A 24118-nucleotide genomic window follows, 5' to 3' on the forward strand; every position below is an offset into this window, starting at 1 on the left:
GACTTTCCGGAATCGGAGTAAGACTAACGAAACCCCCACTCATCGCGGTCTGGAATTCCGCCGACAAGAGACACTACCTAGGTAGGCGAACTGATCAATTTGCCGATGGAAGCTTCATACGGAAAGCCTACTATTATCCAGATTCTGTCAAGCATCGCCTAAACGAAGTCGTTATCTTTAGTATTTTGGTAATAAATATTGCCTGTCCGTCATACAGTCGGTATCTCTTGAATTTGTAAGCATGAATTTTGCTGAGTGGGAACCCCGCGGGACTTCGTATAGCAACACGACCAGTGGAAAATCCTCGTTAATTCGGAACATAAATCGCCCTACAGTCGTATTGTTCGTCAATGCATGATTCGGAGTTGCATCGGCGCCGTCAGAGACAACAATGCAATTTGTGAACATGCCGGTAGATTGGACGGGACAGATGAACGCAAGTGTGGCCACGGAAGCTGTGACTTATAGCTAAAGGTCACTGCTATGAATGTAGACCTTTTCATCTAAATATACTTTTCATCTTTACTCAATCTTCTGTTCTCTCTTCTGTAGGGCGTGATTTAAGCAAGGGCATCAGGGCTAGGTTGTCTTCCGACATTGCACACCCATTGACAGTCAATTCCACTTTTTCGTCATCCTTTGTGAGATCTCAAATATTGGAGACATGGGGTATTACTGTTTTCTATAACATTTTCATAATCTTTTCCCCAGGTTTTGTCTTCTCAATACAATGATGCAACTGTTTTGCTATGTCGGCAGATTGAAGTCCCAGTCAAGCTTAGCGATGAATGCAGTTAGTGCTGAAAATAAGACAGTCACCGCTGTCTGTAGGGCGTGAAATCGGAACAAGATCGGAGCATTCCATATCCCTTCAGAACACAGTTAGACTCAGCATCAGGGAGATCATAATACAGTACAGTCATTCTGTGGTCTCAATTATATGTCTAGATTGGAAATATCTAAGTCTCGAGTGGTCGAGAGACGATAAAGGATACCACGACCTAGATAGTAGGCCATTGAGAGCAAAGATGGATGCCAAGAAGTAGGCAACACGGCTGCCAGCGACAAACTTGGCCTCTCCCTTGATCCTTGGTCTTGTATCGACCCTCAAAATGACCCCTCTGGCTTGTCTTCAGCCTTCTTAACAGCATCGACTTGGATTATCTCATGGGATAACCCGCCATTCGCACTCTTGTCAACAACCATAGCTGTCAAATTTCTTTCATATGCACAGCCAGAATCGAGACCAAAGGTATATCTTGCAACTTGGGAGTCTTCAGCGCCGACTTGCAGTCCAACTCTAGCATCATGTCCATAGACAACAATACTTCGCTGCTCGTGATCCTCAATAGAATTCTGCCATCGGTTCCAGGCATCAATCCACCAATCGGCATCGCGACATTCAAGAGGAAATCCAACCACGCCTTCTTTCTGCTCTCCACTGAAGCCTTCCCCGTCTTTGACGACATCAGCGAACTTGGCCAGCTCGACTTGGATCTCTTCGTCTGAAGCTTCTTGGAAAGCTGCGAATCTTCTCACACGGCTCTTGGCTCCCTTGATTATATCAGCCTTGACAGCTTCGGATATACTGCCTTTAGCATCGGGATAAACGAGGCTGCGCATGTTCATGACTGCCCATGGATCTTGTTCTTCCAGAGTAACATGAGGAACCACACCGCCGTGCGCGACAATGAGGGTTCCAGCATTCCAAGGCGGCTTTGTATCTTCGCTCGGTAGCTTTATGCGCAGGATCAATGGCCGAGAAGCCAGCCATGTGATATGCTTTTCAGACAGGTTGGCGGCGGTTGTAAAGTCACTTTCAGCCATATAAGGCTTCAAGTCTTCTCGTGGCACCGATCTGAGGTCATCTTTGGGCGCAGCAGCAGCTGGTTGATCACTGCCATTATTTTCGACTTTCTGACTCTCTTCAGCCTCTGAAGCCAATTGCTTCCATTTCCCGATGAGCTTCGAGTCTTGGCCTCGTTTGATTGCGCTGTAGGCAGCGAGAACACGGTCTTCGTTATTCCCTCGTATCGCGAGGGCATCGTAATCCATCGCCAGCTGCACGACGCCGGGGCTATCAGCGCCTTTGTTGATCAAATCGCCGACGAAAATGAGCTGGTCGCCATTCTTTTTGTCATAGGAGACTTTTTGTAACAAGTTCTTTAACTCGGCAAGATGGCCGTGTACATCGCCAACAATAATGAGTCTTCCTGTGAGCTCGACATCCTGGACTTGAGTTTTCAAGCGATGCCAGGCTATGGCGGGATCCGATGAGGACAGTTGCAGGCTGGACAGCCCTTCTGTCACGTCTCGAGTTGACATGGTAGTCTGAAGTTGACTTTCCTGGCGTGTTATGGACAGAGGAAGATGATATATGGGCGATCGATAGATCGGGTTCCGATGAAAATGTCTGTACTACGAGACTAATAGTTGTGAGTGGTTCGAGACTTTATGGTGTTTATCGATGACAGTCAGCAATTGGAGTCCTCACGTTAGGCAGCCAAAGTGGAAAAATTAGCAGGCCAGCAAAACATTTTGTTTCTTGTGGTGAGCGATATAGTGTTTGCAATTGCACTATCACTTAGCAATTCATCAGCACCAAGGCGCAGTGGCAGAGTGGTCTAATGCGATAGACTAGAAATCTATTCTCTTCGGAGGCGTCTGTTCGAATCAGGCCTGCGTCGACTGATACCATAGAACTATGACCAAGTTCATTTTTTTGCAAATGTGTCTGACTGAATAGTTTATTTTTATCTTCAAAAGACACATACGAAGTACCCTCGATTTGTTTCTATTAGCTTCCGTATTCCTGTCGTTTAATTAAATAAATGGCCAACGATTGAGCGTGAGGGCTCGATGAGCAACGTAGGGTAGATTGGGCTCATATAATCAAGAAAGACACAATAAGAAAACTAGTCTACGAAAGGGAAAATGGGGTCAGTATTATTTCTGTTTTCTAAACTGAATTATTCATATTATTTGTCACCAGAATACAGGGCAATTGATCTTCCATTGTAACCAAGTAGCTGGAGTACTTGTGTGTGATTATCCCCCAGTTCGCTAGTCTACTTGTCCCAATGCAAGGCACAGATAAGCCACATGCCTCTTCCGGTATTCCAAAGTTTAATAGAACACCTCTTTTTGATGATAAAACACTCGCATCGATGATCAAGCTCTATCAACCCGTTTCGTAACGTGACTTGGCACTCAGCAGACGAACGCGACCGCAACAACTGGTGATTTCCAGGAACGGAGAAAAGGTGGCGTGCCTTTTCCTGAATTTACGCGAGTGGCGCCGGTTTGTGAAACCTCCATTTTGACGGTGGCGTAATAGCCTTCAGTTACATTCCCCAGCTTTCAGGTTGGCTTGGGAAATTAGATAAGACAATGCAATGATGGGTTAATTTACACGACTCTTTGAGTCGTGTGATAGATCGGGATGTACCAATTTTCTTTGTAGATAGCAGTAGATTTGACACTGTTCCTCCGTGATATGACCAAGAGGAATCATAACCGGAAGATAGGTAACAAGAGTTTTAGCTACTAAGTACCTTTTATGCCAAATACGTGACGGCTTGTCGGTAAAGGCGGATGTAATGAGAAGCTTAAACCAGAGGCGTTGAGCTCAAGCCATGCGAACGGGAATGTAAAAGTCTCCATCATTGCTAGTCTAGCTGATGGGTGAGTCTGGCCTTTTAGACTTGAGCCGAGTACCAATGCACTCCAGCTTTCTAAGTTGAGGGATAAGAAGCCGGAATATCCCTTCGCGTTGGTCCTAGCTAGATGCTGTCACAACTATCACATCAGGAGGCCTCTTGTCTTGTCAACTTCAATTTATTGCTCTGTTGGGTCGAGATAAATGTGAGTATACACAGTTGGACAAACTTTAGTTGCGCGTGTCGCACAGCTTGAGACTGACTCACTATGAAACATGGTACCTAACCGCAGTACACTGACCTTCTGTTCATCAGGTATTAAGAGCTAGCGAATACCGAACCTGTCCTCCGATCTCACCTCATTCTTCTCCTTCAAAGTCACGATGACACTACTTGGGCGACTTAAAGATAGCAGGAAACAAATTCGAGCTGCTATAACGATATGCTTCATGCTCTACATCATCACCTTCCTGTTATATACCTACCGTTTACCAGCATTCGCTCACACCCAAGAACCCATTAATCCATCATCGAAACAAATATCACCTACCAAGCCAGAGAATGTCACAGTCAGTGGCTTAGTCTTCTACGGCCGACAGAGCCGAGTTGAGATTATGAAGTGCTATGTTGAGCGCAATATGGTTAATAACGGGGGATGGTTAGACGAAGTGCTTTGGATCGTCAACACAGACAAGGGCGACGACTTGCGATACCTCGAGCAAATCATCGCTTCCAACCCGCGATACAAAAAGATTCACCCTGAAGAGATAGTAGGGACATATACGTATAAGTATATCTGGAAACTGCTGGACCGCGGAAAATACTACGTTAAAATTGATGACGATGTTGTACGTCGCCAAGTTAAATGTCTTACTTCGTCAAATGCTAATTATTTCGTCTCTCAGGTCTGGATTGACGACGACGCTATCCCCAACCTAGTCACACGCAAGATCCAAAATCCAAACGATTTGGTCGTTTCGGGCAACATCATCAATAACCCCCCTTTAGGCTTCTTCCACATGCGAATGGGTGCCATACATCCATACTTCCCCGAACGCTTCGAACCGCTGGGTATCAACATCACAAACGAGGGAGATTATTGGAAGCCATCCCAACATCCTTCCTGGGAGGGACCCAAAAAATTCAAGTGGGATCTCGACAAGGAACCCCCTTCGTGGGCAAACCACAGATGGCTTAGAGTGCCCAACGATGGTTCTTTATACCAAACACCTGCTGCCGAGCTCCAGTATGACATCTGGGGAGAAAGTTACAAGAACTGGGCCATTGCTTCTCAAATGCACATGTCCCTGTTTGAGAATATCGAGAAAAATCAACTGGACCTGTACAAATTCAATAAGCCTTGGATCATGTTTGATGATCGTATCCGCATCAATTTCATGTGCATCTATAGCGATGATATCCTTGATACAAACCCCGAGAAATGGCCAAACGACCAAGGCGATGAGGATATGATTGTGCTTCAGCTACCCAGGAAGCTTCGACGTCGTAAGTAACCCCTGATGAACAGATTCATTCATACGAATGTACTATTACATGATGACTAACTTATTACGCAGCCGTTGTAATTCAGGGCAACGCTTTGGCCGCGCACTACCAATACCAGGATCAGGACAAGCTAAAGACTACAGATATTTTACCGAGATACCTTTCCTTGGCGAGAGATAGATATTGCTTAGGGGGAGATGCTTTCCGGGCCGCAGGACAAGAAATGAAACAAAGATCGAGCTGAGAGGCTGGATCTGCCTAGGTACATTATGCGATGGGGTTTACAAAACTGAGAATAAAGTATCATATTCATGCGTGCTTTAAACAGGCTGATATGTGATTACCCGTTAGCCTAGTTTTGTTTTTGCCCACTTTGATTGCCACCTGTCTGGTCGCTAAATACATCATTCGAGCCTTGACTCAGTTGAGACTTCTGTGTCGTACTATCTGCTCGCTTGAGCAGCCGAGCGGATACAACATGCCACGCGGGAGCGTCGTACTAGAAGCCGACGGGGAACAAAAAACAAATACCGCGTGGGTGCGGCTGAGGCGTCCAAATAATAGTGCCCATTTCGCACCGGCCGATCATCACTTGATGCCCAGCGCTGACTGATGGGGGGAATTGGAGAATTAATTAATTTTGCTTTTTGATTCCGTATGTGATATATCATATATACAAAAACGAGGCGCGTAGGATTCTGGATCTGCATGACTCTCATCACTGCAGGAGATCAGTGGATGCAGATGATGACGGGAGGGGCTTTGACTCTAATGACTTAAACGACAAAACTTCAGGGATACGAAAATGGCGTTCTATGGAAGCTAAGCCTATGATGCTCGGACGTTGTTAGATCTTTCATCGCCAGGGCTGAAGTTATACTCGATGCATAATATGAAGTCAAGGTGTTGGGTGTCAATTCACTTATACGACTTGGTGATTGCAGTTTCCTGTGCATAACTGTCAAGGCCTAACTTTGTATCTGATAATGTTTGTAGTATTGACTAGAAGAAGATATTATTTTAAGACGTTTTGAGGTAATGCCTCGGCTAAGTAGACTATAATGCTATATGCTAGTTTTGTGTTGAACGAGTCTTTCTATCTGCGAGTAGAGTGTGTAACCGTCCACTTAGTCTCGACGCTGATCTCGCCCTTTGGAGCCTCGGACGAACCAACAGTCAGTTCCTTCTCGGATCCTGACTCATCGGGGAATCCTGAGACACTGTATCCGTGCTGGATCTTGTCTTGTGGGCGGTAGTCGTCCATCTCCCAGGTTGATAGGTTGGGGTCACGAACTGCCTCGGGGGCAGCGCTGCTGGCACCCGTTCGGCTCATGTCTCGGAATCCGGTGCTCCTCGAGTTGGAGTATTCGTCGAGTCGGGATCCGCCCATTCGCTTCTTGTACTTGGCGTAGAAAGGTCGCAGCATGGGAATACTGACGCAGAGGATGGCCAGGTTGGGCTCGAGGATAAAGAGGAAAACGGTGGTGGCCATGGTGCCTGTGATATTGGCGTTGAGATCGACGGTCGAGATGTAGATAAGTCGGAAGACGGCGCATACAACGCATCTAGTTCAATTAGCGCATGGTACGTTAGACGATATGTAAGGGTATCTTACGCGAGACCGAGAGCGAAACAAGAGGTGATACCAATCTTCTCGGCACGTCTTGTCTTCAAGCCCCAAACACTGTGCATGGGAAGGGCCATAATGATCAAATCACCAAGAGCGTTGGTGGCAATCAGGGATTGAATCATGGGCATGTATTGTCCTTTGCATTGCAATGGGGCCTCCCATTGGTTTTGAATTGGTGAACATAGGAAGATGCAGGCTCCGAGGAAGGCAATGGTCCACAGGCCAACAAAGGCGAGAGCAGCTTTGGAAGCCTTTTGCATGAAGGGAGTAGGAAAGACGCGGATAAAGAAAGAAAGCATGCTTGCTTTGACTGCGGCGAGGAGAGTGACATAGATGATTTGCATACAGAATGTCAGCTTGAGAATGAATGGAATGTTTGCGGCGAGCTCCATGTTGTCTGGTAGGGAGTATCCATTTCCAGCAGGTGCAAATAGTCCTTGACAACAAAGCATTGCTACACCAAGCGGCTACATGATTGTCAGTAATTGGTAACTCAGCCATTGAGTGATGTTGTCCACATACCGTTGCGAAGATGACAAAACCGTCATCCCACCCAAGACCAGGCCCTGCGAGTCGTCCAACAACTCGTAGTCCAACGACAAGGAGAACCGTCACCACGATGAAGCAATTAATGACAAGTTCAGCCAGGACAAAACCCAGTATTGGCTTGACAACCTGGACTGAAGAGTCCACAGGACCTATCTGAGCCGACATGATGGGCAGAAAATGCTGTTGTCAAGTAGGCAGGCAAACGCAGAAAGCAACAAACTCAAAGCGAAAACAAAGAGACACCGGGTATGGGGTAAAATTCACATCCAACGAATATCAAGAAATTGGAAAAAAAATTAGAGGTTCCCCATTCTTCCCTTATATTATTCGTAGGTTGTTAAGAGAAGAAAGATGGTGTCCGGGATAAGGCAGAAAAATGTCCTGTCGATCATATGGGCTTACCATCGTCTCCCCCCCGGAGCGAACAGACGGCAGAGCCCTGTAATACAGAATACAATGGGGAAGGAAAGGGACCTACGACATGAACCTGCATTAGCCTGGGTCTTGGTACTGTGTAAACGGCCATTTAGTCCCGACTAAGCTGGGATCGGAAGTTGTAATACGTACGACTACGCATCTTGGCTGTAATTTCGTTGCCACTTCCTCGTTGGTCGTTAGTAGAGGTTCCCAAGCCTGTCGGGCTTGAAGCATCCGCGGGCGCGGGTGGAACACCTAGCAGGGGTTTCCCGGGCAGGGGATACAAGCCGGGTCCGCAGTGGATAGATCTTGGTACTGGTGAGACGTTTGAGTGGCACCAGATACGAAGCAGTTGAAGAGTTGCCACGCGCGATTCACGTGAGTCAACCAAGGTCAAGGGTTATCTCGCTTTTGTGAATCAGGAACCTGACCCGAGCCTGGTGCTTGGTACCGAAAAAAGCAAAAGCAAAAAGTCTGATGAGCACCTCCACTGCCAAAGAGACGCTGGAGCATTTGTACCTGGATATGGATGGGCCGGAACTTTGTCCACTCGGTAAGACGCGGCGGCAACTGTAGCATAACATTGTAAATGGGGACGGTACCCAAGGTCAAGATGCTGGACCTGACTAGTAGGCATGAAATCATACGGCACTGACAATGGTTACTCTTGAATCACCTCAGGTGCAAAATGCACATTTGACAAGTTAGTCTAGATTGTCAAGCTATCTAGAACAACGCTAGAGATAGAAGGTCAAGTTGAGAACAGACGGTGCGGAGAAAAGAGAAAACAAGACATGTAAAAACGACGGTCTTCCCGCAAGACTCAAGTTTTGGGCGACTAAGATTAATTGTCTGCGATTTGGAGGCGAGTTGGAAACAGTCTGAGACCTTTTTGGTGTCCATTGTGCCGTTATTAAACACGGCATGAAGTACTCTGACCACTTGGTGAGCAGTATCGTGCTGATGAGTATCCATAAAAACCCACATGGTTTGATAAAAGAAACGGATTCCAGTCACGGGCTCGTACTCAGTAGGTCATCCATCGTATGAGTTAGTTAGTCTAATGCGTTCAGCCTGAGTCCGTTGATAACTAACGAGGACCTAGCCCTTTTCAAAAGCAACCAAGGATTAGACTACAAGCTTAGCGTCGGATAATGGGCTGTTCGCTAAAAACAGGACATGTTTCACTGGACTTCAGTGCTCTGAGTCCCCCCAAAGACTCTTGTCGATCCCATCCCATAGTTATGTACAAAAAAGCAAAGTTGGCCGACCGACTCGCTGGGCGACTCATGACGCTCACGCTAAACAAATGACGGACAAAGCGGACTGGAAAATAAGCTCGTTTGTTCAAGTTAGTGCTCAACGGCTTCAAGTAGTGAAACGTTTCTCTTCAACAACGAGATGGTAGGGCCAGTAGGGCCAGTAGTGTCATCGGTCAGTGTGGAATGGATATAGAATTGAGTTTCGGAAATATCGTCAATATGTATGCTAAAGTATCAGATCAGATCCGACTAACCAACCGTCGTCTGACGTGCTTCTTTCAATTCCAGCAAACCTTCCATTGCTACTGCACTGACACTCGCCAGGCTTGGCTGACCAGGCTCGCGGTCTCTTTACAAATTCCCTCCGCCCATTTGTTGGTTTGTCCAGGAATGTAATGCCTGCCCCTCATCAATGCTTTGTTGGTTGTACGTACGTGGTGGTGCTGAAAGGGGAACCAACCAGTATCCATCCCTACTCTACTCTACTAGGGAAACCCCTGAACCCTGACTTCAAACACTCGTCGGAGATGGGGGTAGGGACCGTTTATCATGCCCAGCACAGGCCAACGGGAAGAGGCCACGGTAAAGGCTAGTCTTCAAGTGGACTACATTGCCAGAATTAATTTATAATTTTAACCACGGCAAGCTCGTCTCTTATGTATAAAGGATTCATCGCTAACGAGGTTCGTCCTAACTGGGAAAAAAGTAAAAAAAGTTGTTGCTAGTTTAGTTCCTCCCCCCCGTCTACAGCCAACCATTACATCGCCTCGCCAGTCTCGCTTCCAGCTTTTTGCGAAACATTATCTTCTTTTTTGTTCCAACTAAAACATCCTACACACATCAATCAATCAATCATGTCATCCTCTTACTCTACCAAGCAATGGGTCCTGGCCAACAAGCCCACAGGGGAGCCTGTCCTCTCTGGCCCTGACGCCACCTGGAAGCTGCAGACCGTCACCCTTCCCGAGCTTCAGGATGGTCAGATCCTCGTCAAGATCCAGTACTTTTCCAACGATACTGGCCTGAGGAACTTTATGCATAGCACTGTTGCCCCTGAGCGCTTCTATGTTCCTACTGTCCCCCTCGGCTCGCCTATGCGATCCGGCATTATCGCCGAGGTCGTCGAGTCTCGATCCGACAAGTTCAAGACGGGCGATCTCTGCATGGATTTCCATCTCGGAATCTGGAGCGAGTATGCCATCCTTGAGGCTGAGAACTCCCAGCCTCTTGCTCCCCTCCCCAATGGTCTCCCCACCACCCACTTCCTCGGCGCCTTTGGCGCTTCTGGTCTTGCCGCCTACACTGGTCTTTACTACGCTGGTGAGGCCAAGCCTGAGCACACTATCGTTATCTCTGCCGCTGCTGGTGCCACTGGCTCCATGGCTATCCAGATCGCTTCCAAGCTCCTCAAGGCCAAGCGTGTCATTGGTATTGCCGGTTCTGATGAGAAGTGCGAGTGGGTGAAGAGCATTGGTGCCCACGAGTGTATCAACTACAAGAGCCCTACCTTCCTTGAGGACCTCAAGGCTGTTACTCCCGATGAGGTCGATGTCTACTTTGACAACGTCGGTGGCTTCGTCCTCGACGCTATGCTGACCCGCGTTAAGCGCCACGGCCACATCGCCGTCTGCGGTGCCGTTAGCAGTTATAACTCTGATGAGCCCATGGCTCTTAAGAACTGGTTCGAGCTTATTTCTTCTCGTATTAACATCCGCGGCTTTATCATGCTCGACTACATGGACAAGGTCCCCGCTATTCTCGGAGAGCTCATCGGTGCTACTGCTGATGGCCGCATCAAGCTGGAGGCTGCCGAGACTGTTATTGAGGCTCGCATCGAGCAGCAGCCTGAGACTTGGATGAAGCTTTTCTCTGGTGTCAACCAGGGTAAGCTTCTTACCAAGCTCATTATCTAAATAGAATCAAAGAGGGAATGAATAGTTAGTGGACGACATATACCATAAGAGTCGATGACTTTACAGCATGCATTTGCATACATAGGTTGCCAACTGAGAATAGACTGGCATTTTAAGCATACATCCTCACTGCCTCTCTGATTTGACACCGTAAGCGTTGCAACCACTTCCTTTGAGTTTCGATGTATGAGCCTTAAAGCCGGCCAGTACGGCCGAGAGTATTCGCTTCCGTACAGAATGCAGTCCCCCTGCGATCACTTCTCCACATGACAACGGATGACAGGTTCATCTGGCAGGTCGAAACACGAACCAACACCTTTGCGACAAACAGATGCAACAAACCAACAGCCCTTCCAGGGTCAGTCTTACACTGTGATCCATGGGGAATTTCTCGGTCTAAAGTATGAGAATGGATAAGCCAAGCAAGGTCGTCCGGTTTCAATCTGTGCCTCTGCAGGGAACCGGGTTTCTACCAACGTCCCCCGGCCTTCAGAAGGATTCAACCCTTTCTTCAGTGGTTTTCCCCCTGGAACATACGTCTGACGCACATAATACATCATGTAGGTATGCGGCACCACTCTATTACACTTTATCAATCTGTCAAGGATCTCGTTCCCAATACATCGTTTGGTATGGTTTCAATCTCGTGGGGAAACCTTTAAGAGACCACACCGTAACCCGACAATAGACCGAAATGGAGCCCTAGACGGAAAATTATCTGTCTCCTATTAAGATGCATCGGTATGTGGCGGTTGATTATGTTCCGAATGTAACGGTTGAAGACGATCTTAACTTTCTGTAAGGCTAATATCCAATACCACCTTGATTTTAAGGAGACCAATCAAATAGAGACTCGGCAGGATGCGCAAAAGAAAGCAAGCAGATGATTGACAGTTTTTGCGAGGGATCTGCTGGGCTGTTTTTTCGACAGTATCAACAGATCAACGACATTTGGTTTTTAAAGACTGGCCTTGAAATATGCTTTATATAACCAAACTTAATTCACTATTCAAACATTCAATTGCTTTTATGATTACAGTTTAAGCAGAGCATTCCTGTTTTGCGCTAACCATCCCACCACAGCCTCGAGACATATATCAAAATTTCGATATTAGATTGCTCCAACTACATTTACCTTCCCTGCTAATAATTGAACGACCAGTGGGTAGTTATATGATTGGTAATCTTACGCATGGAAATTATACCCCGCAGTTGGAAGTGAATGTCAGCTTCAACAACTTCAAAGCCAAGACATGTTGCGGTGTTTTCCGTGACTCAACCAACGCCATATTCACCTTCCCTAAAGATTTCTGATTCCAAACTTGAATTGTAACATTCTTGTTATCTTTATGTATATCTTGTTGCCAACATGACAAATTCGGAGAAGAGCATCAGCATCGAACCAGGATATCGCCCCGGTTTACTGGCCCGATGTCTCGAGATGCACATAGCCCACTACCATCCTGTAAACTCGTGGGGTCTCGCTTTTGAAACCTCGGTCGCCGCTGCTTGGGCCGACCTTATCCAAAGACTCGAGTCCGACCCTCGGAATCAAGTCTTTGCAGCAGTTCAACAGACAGATGATCCCGGCGCACTTACGCAGAAGATTGTGGGCACAATCCTGGTTGACGCTGAGAATATGAAACAAGTCGGTACGGCACAGATACGTGGGTTCATAGTCGACGAGAGAGTCCGAGGACTCGGCGTAGGCAAAGGTCTACTGAAAGCGGCCATGGACTTTGTCCAACAGCAGGGTTTTGACCGGGTTTCACTTTACACGTCAAGAGCTCAGGAGACTTCGCTGTTCCTTTACAACAAAGTTGGTTTCAAAATTATTGAGGACGTGGAGAAGGATCTGTGGGGTTGGAAGACGAATGAGTTGCAGCTCCAATGGACACGTCCGGATTCACTGGTTAGGGCTGTGGAAGGAGATAGTCGTAAAATAGAAAGTGATATAGAGAAGCAAGAGTAAGTAGCCAGTCTGGCCTTCTCTTTCTATTGTCATATTCCTCCCTTGATGTTTTGCAAACATAATCTAGGGTACAAATATTGTATTCAGGTCTTTACCAAATCCATCTAGTCCAATATAACCTCCTCAAGATCTATAGTTTCCGACTGATGCACATCCCGCGGTTTCATATTATTGAAAAATCGCTGAATCTTCTCCCAGGAGCGAATCATCCATGACAATGCATACACAGCCAGTGCCAAAACAGGCGTCAGGATGAAGAACGACACTTTCGTAGGTCCCAGGATGGTGGGAATTGCTTTCTCTTGCATGGAGAGCATTGTAGCTGCAATTGTGGCGGGCGAGAGAACCTAGTGGTTTACAGATTAGTTCCATGTGAGTATGTATGTCGGGTTCGCTTTACATAGAGGAGAAAGTAGCTTATAGTCTGTGCATTCTCTGCCGCTTTAGCTTGAAGCTGAGAAATATGGTTCTGCGTGTCGATACTGTAGAGACTTAGCTAAACGAAGGCATCAGCGGCGTTTTGTAGAAGAGAATTGGTAAGTGACCATACTGCCTCTTTGTGCTCGTCACACAGTGTTCGAATACCTTCCAGCTCTTTTAAGCATGTTTTCGCCTCGAGGAAATTCTGTTCAATGCATTGAAGACACCGTTGCCCGTGTTTTGTTTGGAACTGGTCTTTCGCGTAATTATCCCAGCAGCTTAGGGTGGTATCCAAGCACACGATCAAGTCGGTTAGCATGCGTCTTGTTAGACGAAGCCACTCCAGAGGCTCTTGCTTGTCGAAAGGGGTTGACGTTGTTGATTTCTGAGCCGTGTACTGGAACTGGTCGATCTACGAATGTGGACTGTCAGCCAGATCTCTTCGAAAGTTGGATAGATCTTACATATGTTTCCACTCTCTTTTTAAACATACACTTCGTGTTCATCCATTCTCTTTTGAAGGTCGTTGACTGGCATTCTAACGTTGTTAAAAAGTATTCGCGTGGGTCGAGCAAAGGGTTATTAGATTCGCATGTCCCGTTGGTGAAGGGATCTAATTGTATTTCATCGGGCTGGAGCTCGCTTTTGCAGTACTTTTCAACTATTTGTCTGTTTTCTCCGGGTTCGTGATATGTATCGACAAAACAATATCCTGTCCAAACCATCTGGTTGATCGCGGTAATCATGACTGACACTTGTGCTTCACAAAGATAGTCGGCCTTGTCAGCCATCGCCTGTGATTTACCTCCTAAAAACCTCATGTCATGCACTTTTCTGAGTCGGTTCCCATCCCGTTTGCGTCGCGGGTCTAGCGGCGGTCGGTTGGCGCGTTTCCAAGAGTAGAACGACAAGTGGAAAGAATGTGCGACTGTCGGAAACCCACAAGACTATCATGGCTGGTGAGTCGAGTATATACCAAGGAACAAGGCTCTTACCGAAGAAGAAACCCCCAAGTAAGGATGGACAGCGATATGAGAATAGAAAAAAGAGATAAGTGCATCAACATGACTTGGAGGTGCTGTAGCCATCAACGCGGCTAGTGAATGACTATTCAAGTCGGTGATAAAGCTGAGTTTGAGTTAGTCATGCAATGATAGGTTTTATATGCATGTATTCTTACATCAATCTTCGGTGGGCACTAGGCTCTGTGATAGAGAACCTCTGTCGTCAAAGTCAGTTTCAGTGGTATCATTCTATTTAGAAGGAGTCATGGAAAGTCTGTGGGGATCGATCCATGAGGATAAAGGAGACAATGTCAGTGCATTTTGAGGCATCATGACTAATACCTCCCCATAGAAGTTGTCTGAACATAAACACAAAGACTGATCTCATCAGATACCACTTACCTTCCTCCTTAGCTTTCCGAGCATCTCATAAGCATCAAGAGGCTCACGAACACCAAGCTCATTTGAGGTCGAGCCCTAACATGTCCTGTCGTCGATCAGACAGACCTTCTCTGACGAGATCTTCGACCTGTTGAATTGCAGTTCTGAGAGAGCAGCATGGTGACAAAAGCAGACGACGGGCTCGGATTGATCCTCAAGCTTGGGATCAGCATCGTCCTTCGTCATGAAGTAATGAGCTATGTTGTCCCCGTCGAGGTTTTCTAAATCAACAAATACGTCGTTCTCGGTTAAGAGCTGCTGTGGCTCAATCTGTTGGACGTTTGGTGTGGGACGATCAATCCCAGCAGTACAGTCAGTATTTAGCTTCCGATGATGTCGCCTTCCTCTCTTTTTCTTCGTTCGATTCTTTCGTCTTCGGGTTGTCGAGCCTTCTTCGGTATCGGTAAGAAGTCTGGGCATAACTGTGAGCTTGTATGGTTCAGTGGTGTGTATCTACACTCAACCGCTGTGATAGGTTTACCTCTATTAGTAGTAGAGACACAAAGACCTCTGTATATGAATCGGCGTCGGAGGTCTCAACTGAGACGCCAGTGGGGATATAAATGCTCCAAATGTCTCGCTCTGTCGATTCTTCCGGTAATTCGAGTATGAGAGACTTGCAAAATTTCCAAGATGGAAGAGAGTGTCTGTGACATTAAATACAGATTTCACTCACGATATTTGATTGTATTGAGGCCCTCGAGACTCGTGACGTTGTTGCACTTTCAGAACATCTCGGTGAGATCCATCGCCTATAGAACATCGTCTCAGGAAGGCGTCTATTGCCTTCCAAACTGAGGCCTGTCAACCACCGCCTATCATTTGATATTTGACGTAGTACACAAAATCCTCACCTACCTCTTACTGGCCAGCATGACACCCTCGCGTGTAAGGATTCAATGAGCCACAGTACTATATTGTCGTGGTCGTGAGAGTAATGTAGTAAGAGGGGCAATCTTTGCCAATATTTCTCCCCATTGGTTATGGATATCAAATAGAACTTGAACGTGTTCTGAACAATTAGGATTCTTAGGTTTCTGTTATTTTAACCTTTATGCTTATTAGGTAAAGCTGTATTTAAAGGAAATTTATATTATAAATATATATAAAAGTTCTTTTTAGCTTTACTTCTCTATAATAAGGTTAATCTTCTTTTAATATTAATATATTATTAATTAAAATATAAAATTTAATATATTATTAATTAATAAAAAATATATTAAAAATTACTATAAAGAGTAATTCTTTAAAGATTATTAAAAAAAAATATATATATTTTATAAAAATTATATTAATTATATTAATTTTAAATATAATAAGATTATATTTTTTATATAAAAAGCCTTTAATAAAGTCTTTAAAAAAAAAAGCTTAAAAAGTTTTTATAAAAAAAAATAAAAAAAAAAATTAAATTATTATTAAATAAGATTTAAATCTATAGACTTTTAAAAATACCCTTTTTAATATATATAATAATTACTTATTTCTATTTTTACTATAATATTATAATTTTTAATTATAATATTTTATATTTTACTTTTAATTATAAAAAGATATTTTTATTAACTTTTTTATATTTAAACTTTTAAAATAAATTAATTAGCTTAATATAGATTAATACTTATAAATAGCTAGATTTTATTATTTAAAGAATATTATAAGAATATTATATTTATTTATATATAGAATTATTATTAAAAAAATAAAGAAAAAATATTAAAAGAAAATAAATAAAGTTTAATAAATACTTTAAAAAGTAAAATTAAATAATAAATATTTTATAATAAAAAAAGCTATTTTTTATAATTAATAAATAAAAAAAAGCTATTTAATTATTAAATTATTATAAAAACTATTTATATTAAATTTATTATTTAAAGATTAATTTTATAATTATAAATTATATACTTTTTATAAATATAATATTATAATCCCTTATTAAAAATATTATTTAAATTACTATAGTTATATTATATTTAAGTTAATAGAGAGAAAGTAAATTATATAACTTTATTAATTTAATTATAATATAAGCTTTTACTTAGTTTTTTAAACTTTATATTAAACTTTCTTATATATATATAAATTTCTTTATTATATAGACTTTAATCTTAATAGAGTTTCCTTAATTAAGCCTTTATAATTAAATTTATAAAAAGCTATTATTATTAAATATATTAAAATATTATAATTATTATAATAAAAAGCCTTATCTTTATTAATTATATTAAATAATATAATTTATTAAAGAATATAATCTCTTTAGAGTTACTTCTTAGATTATAATAATACTTATTAAGTAGATCTTCTTTCTTTATAACCCTATATATATTATATATAGAGATCTAGAGAAATAAAAAGAAATATAAAAATCTATAGTTAAATATTACTAGTATTACCTTATCTTTTACCTTAGTTAACTAGTTTTAATTTATTAAGATATACTCTAGTAAAGACCTAGGGCCTTAAGGATTAAATAGTAATTTTAGCCTTATTAATCTAGGCAATTATATAATATAATAATATAATATAATAATATTTTAACTATAATTAAGTTAGCTTAATATACTATATATTATAAATAGAATATCTTATTTAATTATTTAATTATCTTTTATTATAGTTATTATATTAAATAAAGATAAAGAAAAATAACTATATTATCTTAGATTCTTTTTATATATTTATTTATTTTTTATTTTTTTATTTTTTTTACTCTCTACTAAAGCCTAAGTCTTTTTAAAGCTATTTTATAAATTTAAAACTAAAGGATCTATATAGATTAAGAACCTAATATATTAAACTTAACTTTTTCTTAATAATTAACTTTCTTAATAAGACTATAATATAATAATAATTAAACTCTATAATAAGAAAAAAATAAAAAAAGCTTTTATATATATAATAATTACTTTTTCTTTTTATAATTTACTATTAAATATCTTTAAACTTATATAATTAATTAATCCTTAGTCTATTTATTATTAATTACTTTATATTAATTAACTTTATAATCTTTACTTAATATAATATTACCTAGAAAAAGAAGTCTCTATAGTAATATACCTAGCTATTTAAAAAGCTATTTCTTTAGTAAAAAAGATATTATAAATACTATTTTACTTAATAATAATAATAAAGATTTAAAATAGCTAAAATATAAAGTTAAATATTTTTAATAAATTAAATATAATAATAATAATAATTATAACTTTATTAAATTAATTACTTTTAATTATAAGGTTTTATTGCTTTTTATAAGGTATTTTTAAATCTATAAATAAAATTAAATAATAATAAGGCTTAAGTAAAAGCTTAAATACTTAAAAGACCTAAAGAAAAAGCTTATAAAAAGGCTTAATATATATAGAGATAAAGTTATATTCCTTAAGGTAATTAAATTAAATTATAAATATAAGATTTAATATTAATACTTTAAGTCTTAAGTAGCCTAGGCTAATAAGGTCTTTAATAATCTTATTAAATTAATTAAAAATAAGATTATAAAGAATAAAATTAAAATAATTAAAATAATAAAGGCTTTTATATTAAAGGCCTTATAAAGGAAGCTATATATAAGGTTAATAAGGTTAATAGAGTTAATTAGAGATTAATAAGATTTTATTAAGAATATAGAAAATTAAAATATAAATTAATTTAGAGATAAAAGTTAACTTTATAGGAATTAATTTAATTATATAATATACTATCTTAAAATTTTATTATTAAATATTTATACTAAGATATTATAATTTTAAACTATATTTTAAACTGAGGTTATATTTATTTTAATATTAAGTTTTTATTAAATCTTATTAAATTATATAGCCTTATAGCTTTATTACCCTTTTTATTATTCTTTTTTATTATTTTTATATTAAGTTTATTAAGAAAGTTATTTTTCTTTTAAGTTATATTAACTTTTAAAAACTAGCTTAATAGCTATATAATTATAATATTATAATATTTAATTTAATATGTTAATATTTTAATATTTAATTAATTTATAATTAAATATAATTATACTTTAAATATAATATTAATAATATAATAATATATAAAAATATTACCTTAGTTTAAAATATAGTTTAAAATTATAATATCTTAATATAAGTATTTAATAATAAAATTTTAAAATAATATATTATATAATTAAATTAATTCCTATAAAGCTTTTACTTTTAAATTAATTTATATTTTAATTTTCTATATTTGTAATAAAATCCTTAAATTAACCTTTAATTAACCTTATTAATCTTATTAATCTTATATATAGTTTCTTTTATAAAGCCTTTAATATAAAAGCCTTTATTATTTTAATTACTTTAGCTTTATTATTTATAATCTTATTTTTAATTAATTTAATAAAATTATTAAAGACCTTATTAATTTAAGCTATTTAAAACTTAAAGTATTAATATTAAGTCTTATACTTATAATTTAATTTAATTACCTTAAAGAATATAACTTTATTTTTATATATATTAAGCCTCTTTATAAGCTTTTTCTTTAAGTCTTTTAAATATTTAAGTTTTTATTTAAGCCTTATTATTATATAGCCTTATTTATAGGTTTAAAAATACTTTATAAAAAGTAATAAGACTTTATAATTAAAAGTAATTAATTTAATAAGGTTATAATTATTATTATTATTATATTTAATCCTTTAAAAATACTTAGCTTTATATTTTAATTATTTTAAGTTTTTATTATTATTATTAAATAAAATAGTATTTATAATATTCTTTTTATTAAAAAAATAGCCTTTTAAATAGCTAAGTATATTATTATAAAGGCTTCTTTTTCTAGAAATAGGCAATATTATATTAAGTAAAGATTATAAAGTTAATTAATATAAAGTAATTAATAATAAATAGACTAGAGATTAATTAATTATATAAGTTTAAAAATACTTAATAGTAAATTATAGAAAAAAAAAGTAATTATTATATATATAAAAGTTTCTTTTATTTCCTTTTTATTATAAAGTTTAGCTATTATTATATTAATTATTTTATTAAGAAAGTTAATTATTAAGAAAAAGTTAAGTTTAATATATTAAGTTTTTAATCTATATAGATCCTTTAGTTTTAAATTTATAAGATAACTTTAAGAAAACTTAAACTTTAATAGAAAGTGAAAAAAAAAAAAAATATAAGAATATTAACTTATTAAAAATTTATAAGTAATATATTTTCTATTTCTTTAACCCTTTAATACTATTAATACTATTATTAGTTTTTTATTAATTAATATATTTATTATTAAAATATCTATATTATTATATTATAATCTTATTCTATAGTATTAAAAATAATAATATTAATTATAGCTATATTACTATTATTAGATCTATTTAAAGGTAATATTTTAAGTCCTTTTAATATTAATATTCTTATATTAACTTAATAATATAATTAATATAAATTAATTAAGATAATTAATTAATTTATTTATTTTTAAAATAGCTTTAAGACTATTTAATAATATTTTACTTATTAAAATTAATTGAATATACTTATAATTATATAGCTATTAAGCTAGTCTTTAAAAGTTAATATAATTTAAAAAAGGAATAACTTTCTTAATAAACTTAATATAGAAATAATAAAGAGAAATAATAAAAAGAGTAATAAGGCTATAAGGCTATATAATTTAATAAGATTTAATAAAAACTTAATATTAAAATAAATATATAAAAAGAATTTAAGATAATATAGTTATCTTTTTTTATCTTTATTTAATATAATAATTATAATAAAAGATAATTAAGTAATTAAGTAAAATATCCTACTTATAATATATAGTATATTAAGCTAATTTAATTATAATTAAAATATTTAATATATTATATTATACTATTATATTATATAATTACTTAAATTAATAAGGCTAAAATTACTATTTAATCCTTAAGGCCCTAGATTAAGCTAGTTAATTAACTCTTAATAAGCTATATAGTTTAATAACTTTATTAAAGTATATCTTAATAAACTAAAACTAGCTAATTAAAGTAAAAGATAAAACAATATTAATAATATTTAATTATAGATTTCTATATCTCTTTCTATTTCTTTAAATCTCTATATATAATATATATAGAGTTATAAAGAAAAAAGACTTATTTAATAAGTATTATTATAATTTAAAAGGTAACTCTAAAGAGACTATATTCTTTAATAAATTATATTATTTAATATAATTAATAAAAATAAAGCTTTTTATTATAATAATTATAATATTTTAATATACTTAATAATAATAGCTTTTTTATAAATTTAACTATAGAGGCTTAATCTATTAATAAGGAAACTTTATTAAGGTTAAAGTTATAATAAAGAAATTTATATATATATAAAAAAGTTTAATATAAAGTTTAAAAAACTAAATAAAAGCTTATATTATAGTTAAATTAATAAAGTTATATAATTTACCTTCTCTCTATTAACTTAAATATAATATAACTATAGTAATTTAAATAATATTTTAATAGGGGTTAATATACTTATAAGTCTATTATTTATTACTTATAATAGTTTAATATTTATTAAATATATATATATAATTAAATCTATAAATTCCTTTATATTATTATAAATACTAATTAAAAATAGCCTTCTAGTTAAATATAATTATTAAAGCCTTAATTACTATTATTATAAGCTTATTTTCTTATTTTTATATCTAGGTTATAAAGCCTAGTATTTAATTACTTACTATAAAGGATTACTTAAGCTATTATATAGTATTTTTATAATAATAAGAATTTAATAAATTTAAAATAATAAGTAATAATATAATATAAATAAGTAATACTTTATTTATATCTCTATAGTATTTATTAATATTTATTAATTTACTATTTAATATAAATATTAAATATAATATTAAATTAAAAAAGAATTTAATTTTATATTAACTTTATTTTAATTAGTTTAATAGTAATAATAACTTATAATTAAGCCTTAAATAATAACTATTTAGCTTATTATTTAGCTTATTAATTTATTAACTTTACTTATATATACTATTTATTAAATTATTATTATTAATAAATTAAGTAATAATAATAACTTTATTTATAAGTAATATAATATTATTTAATTTATCTATTTATACTAGATTAATAATATCTATATATACTATTTTAAGAATAATAAGTATTATAATTAAAATAAAGAGAAAATAGTTTATTTTATTTACTATTAATCTTTCTTTTAATAATTATTTATAAATAGACTTAATATTAAATAAGCTTATTATATAAATTATAATTTTAATTTATTACTTAAGAACTTAAGAAACTATATTAATATTAAACTTAAAATACTTTTTATTTCTTAATAATCTAGCTTTAATAATTAGTAATTTAAATTATAATTTACTATATAACTTATAATAAGCTTATAATTTTTATTATTTTCCTCTTAATATAAAACTTAAATAGAGTTATTTATTAACTTTTAATATAGTTTTTAAATTAATTTCTAATAATTAAATATAAAGAGCTTACTATTTATTATATTATTATAGATTTATAATTTATATTTTTAATTATTATAAGCTATATTAGATTTTACTTTTAAATTACTTTATATTAAAGGCTAATTTAAAGAGTATTACTTAATTATATATAATTAATACTTTATTAATAATTAGTAAAATAAAATAAATAAGTATATAATAATATATTATCTTTAATATAAGATTTATTAATTTAATCTTAAATTATATAATAGTATTTATTAATCTTATTATTATTAAGATATTATTTATACTTAAAAAATAATACTTAATATATAAGAAAACTAGAACTCTAGTTTATTATTAATAACTTTAACTTAAGTAATATTTTAAAATACTTTTTAAACTTAATTTAAATAAAAGAGATATTAATCTTTTATATTTATATATTTATTTAAGTAATAACTTATTATAGTTAATAGTATTAATATAAAGATTATATTATTTATTTCCTTAAAAATATTAATTAAGTTTATAATTAATTATCTTTATTATTTTATAGATTAAATATTCTTATTTTATATTTAGCTAATTAAACTAAATAGCCTTATATAATTTAATAATTTTAAAAATAGTTTTAAGTTTATTAATAAATTATTTATACTTAGCTTAAGTATTTTAAATAAAACTACCTTAAATATATTAATATTTCAGTTAATAAGTATACTTTAAGCTAATTATTAATAAATAAAGATATTATTAATTAATTAATAATTAAAATAAATAATAATATTCTTATTAAAAAGTTATTTAAAAATATAAATAATAATAATAAATTAAACTATTAAGAAATAGTAATTATTCTAAACTTTATTACTTAAGAAAGTAATCTTTAAGTATTAAGAATTTATTTTAAAAGTTATTACTTAGAATTAATAAAGTAAATACCTCTTTAGCCTATTTAATAGTATTTTAAGATATTTACTATATATAATACTCTATTAAATAAGTTTAATAAGTCTTAAGTATTCTTATTATTTATATTCTTATTTTTATTTTTTAATAGTATTATTAAATTTATTACTTTATAAATATAAAATATTAACTATATAGATTATATTAAGAGATTAATAAAGTATTATAATTAATAATTTATATAATACTTAAAATTCCTATATATTATATTTAATATATTTATAAAATAGTAAATTAATTAAAAAAGCTTATTCTTTATCTCTTTAAATTAATAATATTATAATATTAATATTATATAACTTTATATTATATTTAAAGATTATATATTAAAATCTTAAGTATTACTTAACTTTATTATATAATATATTAACTATTTTTATAAAATATACTTATTTTAAGCTAATTATTAATATTAATTAAAAATATATATATATAGTTTAAAATACCTTTTTATTTTTTTAACCTTTTTAATTATAAATCTATATTAAGAAAACTTAATAAGGTTTATACTTTATTACCTTAAGTAATAATAAGCTAATAATTAAAATAAAGTATAAATTATAATAATATCTATTAAGGATAATTTATAAATTATAGCTATTTACTTTAATTATTAATTTAAAGTATTCTTTAAAAAGGTTATTATCCTTAAGTTTAATATTATTAAATATTAATTTTAATATAAATAGTAAGCCTATAGTAATACTTATTATTATAGCCTATTTTAGCTAAAGAATATATTAAAAAATCTTAATTTAATATAATATTAAGCTTAATAGCTTTTTAACTATTTTTAAGGAAATTATATTATATTTTAAAATTTTAATCTTTTAATAGTTAATAATTAATAAGATATTAATTTATTAATTATAATTATATTAAACTTTACTTTTTAAAACTTTATAA

General features: G+C 34.6%; 6 protein-coding genes and 1 non-coding gene across 7 annotated transcripts; 4 read left to right on the forward strand and 3 right to left on the reverse strand.

Annotated features, from left to right (window-relative positions):
- Nucleotides 1-1107: 1107 nt before the first annotated feature.
- On the reverse strand, nt 1108-2325 carry FPOAC1_005596 (uncharacterized protein; the record flags this gene model as incomplete). Its single annotated transcript, XM_044850120.1, has 1 exon — nt 1108-2325. One exon carries the CDS (start codon nt 2323-2325, stop codon nt 1108-1110), a length of 1218 nt encoding a protein of 405 aa, XP_044708830.1.
- Nucleotides 2326-2605: 280 nt separating this feature from the next.
- On the forward strand, nt 2606-2687 carry FPOAC1_005597. Its single transcript has one exon. It is a non-coding gene; the product is annotated as a tRNA-Ser (tRNA).
- Nucleotides 2688-4042: 1355 nt separating this feature from the next.
- FPOAC1_005598 (uncharacterized protein) lies at nt 4043-5173 on the forward strand (the record flags this gene model as incomplete). Its single annotated transcript, XM_044850121.1, has 2 exons — nt 4043-4507; nt 4565-5173. 2 exons carry the CDS (start codon nt 4043-4045, stop codon nt 5171-5173), a joined length of 1074 nt encoding a protein of 357 aa, XP_044708831.1.
- Nucleotides 5174-6261: 1088 nt separating this feature from the next.
- FPOAC1_005599 (uncharacterized protein) lies at nt 6262-7509 on the reverse strand (the record flags this gene model as incomplete). The annotated part of the gene is made up of 3 exons (XM_044850122.1): nt 6262-6730; nt 6781-7262; nt 7318-7509. The coding sequence occupies 3 exons, from the start codon at nt 7507-7509 to the stop codon at nt 6262-6264; spliced, it is 1143 nt and encodes a 380-aa protein (XP_044708832.1).
- A 2368-nt stretch (nt 7510-9877) lies between these two features.
- FPOAC1_005600 (uncharacterized protein) lies at nt 9878-10936 on the forward strand (the record flags this gene model as incomplete). The annotated part of the gene is made up of 1 exon (XM_044850123.1): nt 9878-10936. The coding sequence occupies one exon, from the start codon at nt 9878-9880 to the stop codon at nt 10934-10936; it is 1059 nt and encodes a 352-aa protein (XP_044708833.1).
- A 1369-nt stretch (nt 10937-12305) lies between these two features.
- FPOAC1_005601 (uncharacterized protein) lies at nt 12306-12908 on the forward strand (the record flags this gene model as incomplete). The annotated part of the gene is made up of 1 exon (XM_044850124.1): nt 12306-12908. The coding sequence occupies one exon, from the start codon at nt 12306-12308 to the stop codon at nt 12906-12908; it is 603 nt and encodes a 200-aa protein (XP_044708834.1).
- A 1901-nt stretch (nt 12909-14809) lies between these two features.
- Nucleotides 14810-15193, reverse strand: FPOAC1_005602 (uncharacterized protein; the record flags this gene model as incomplete). The annotated part of the gene is made up of 1 exon (XM_044850125.1): nt 14810-15193. The coding sequence occupies one exon, from the start codon at nt 15191-15193 to the stop codon at nt 14810-14812; it is 384 nt and encodes a 127-aa protein (XP_044708835.1).
- Between the last annotated feature and the right edge of the window lie 8925 nt (nt 15194-24118).

This window comes from Fusarium poae, chromosome 2 (assembly GCF_019609905.1).
Source record: "Fusarium poae strain DAOMC 252244 chromosome 2, whole genome shotgun sequence".
NCBI classification, from domain to species: domain Eukaryota; kingdom Fungi; phylum Ascomycota; class Sordariomycetes; order Hypocreales; family Nectriaceae; genus Fusarium; species Fusarium poae.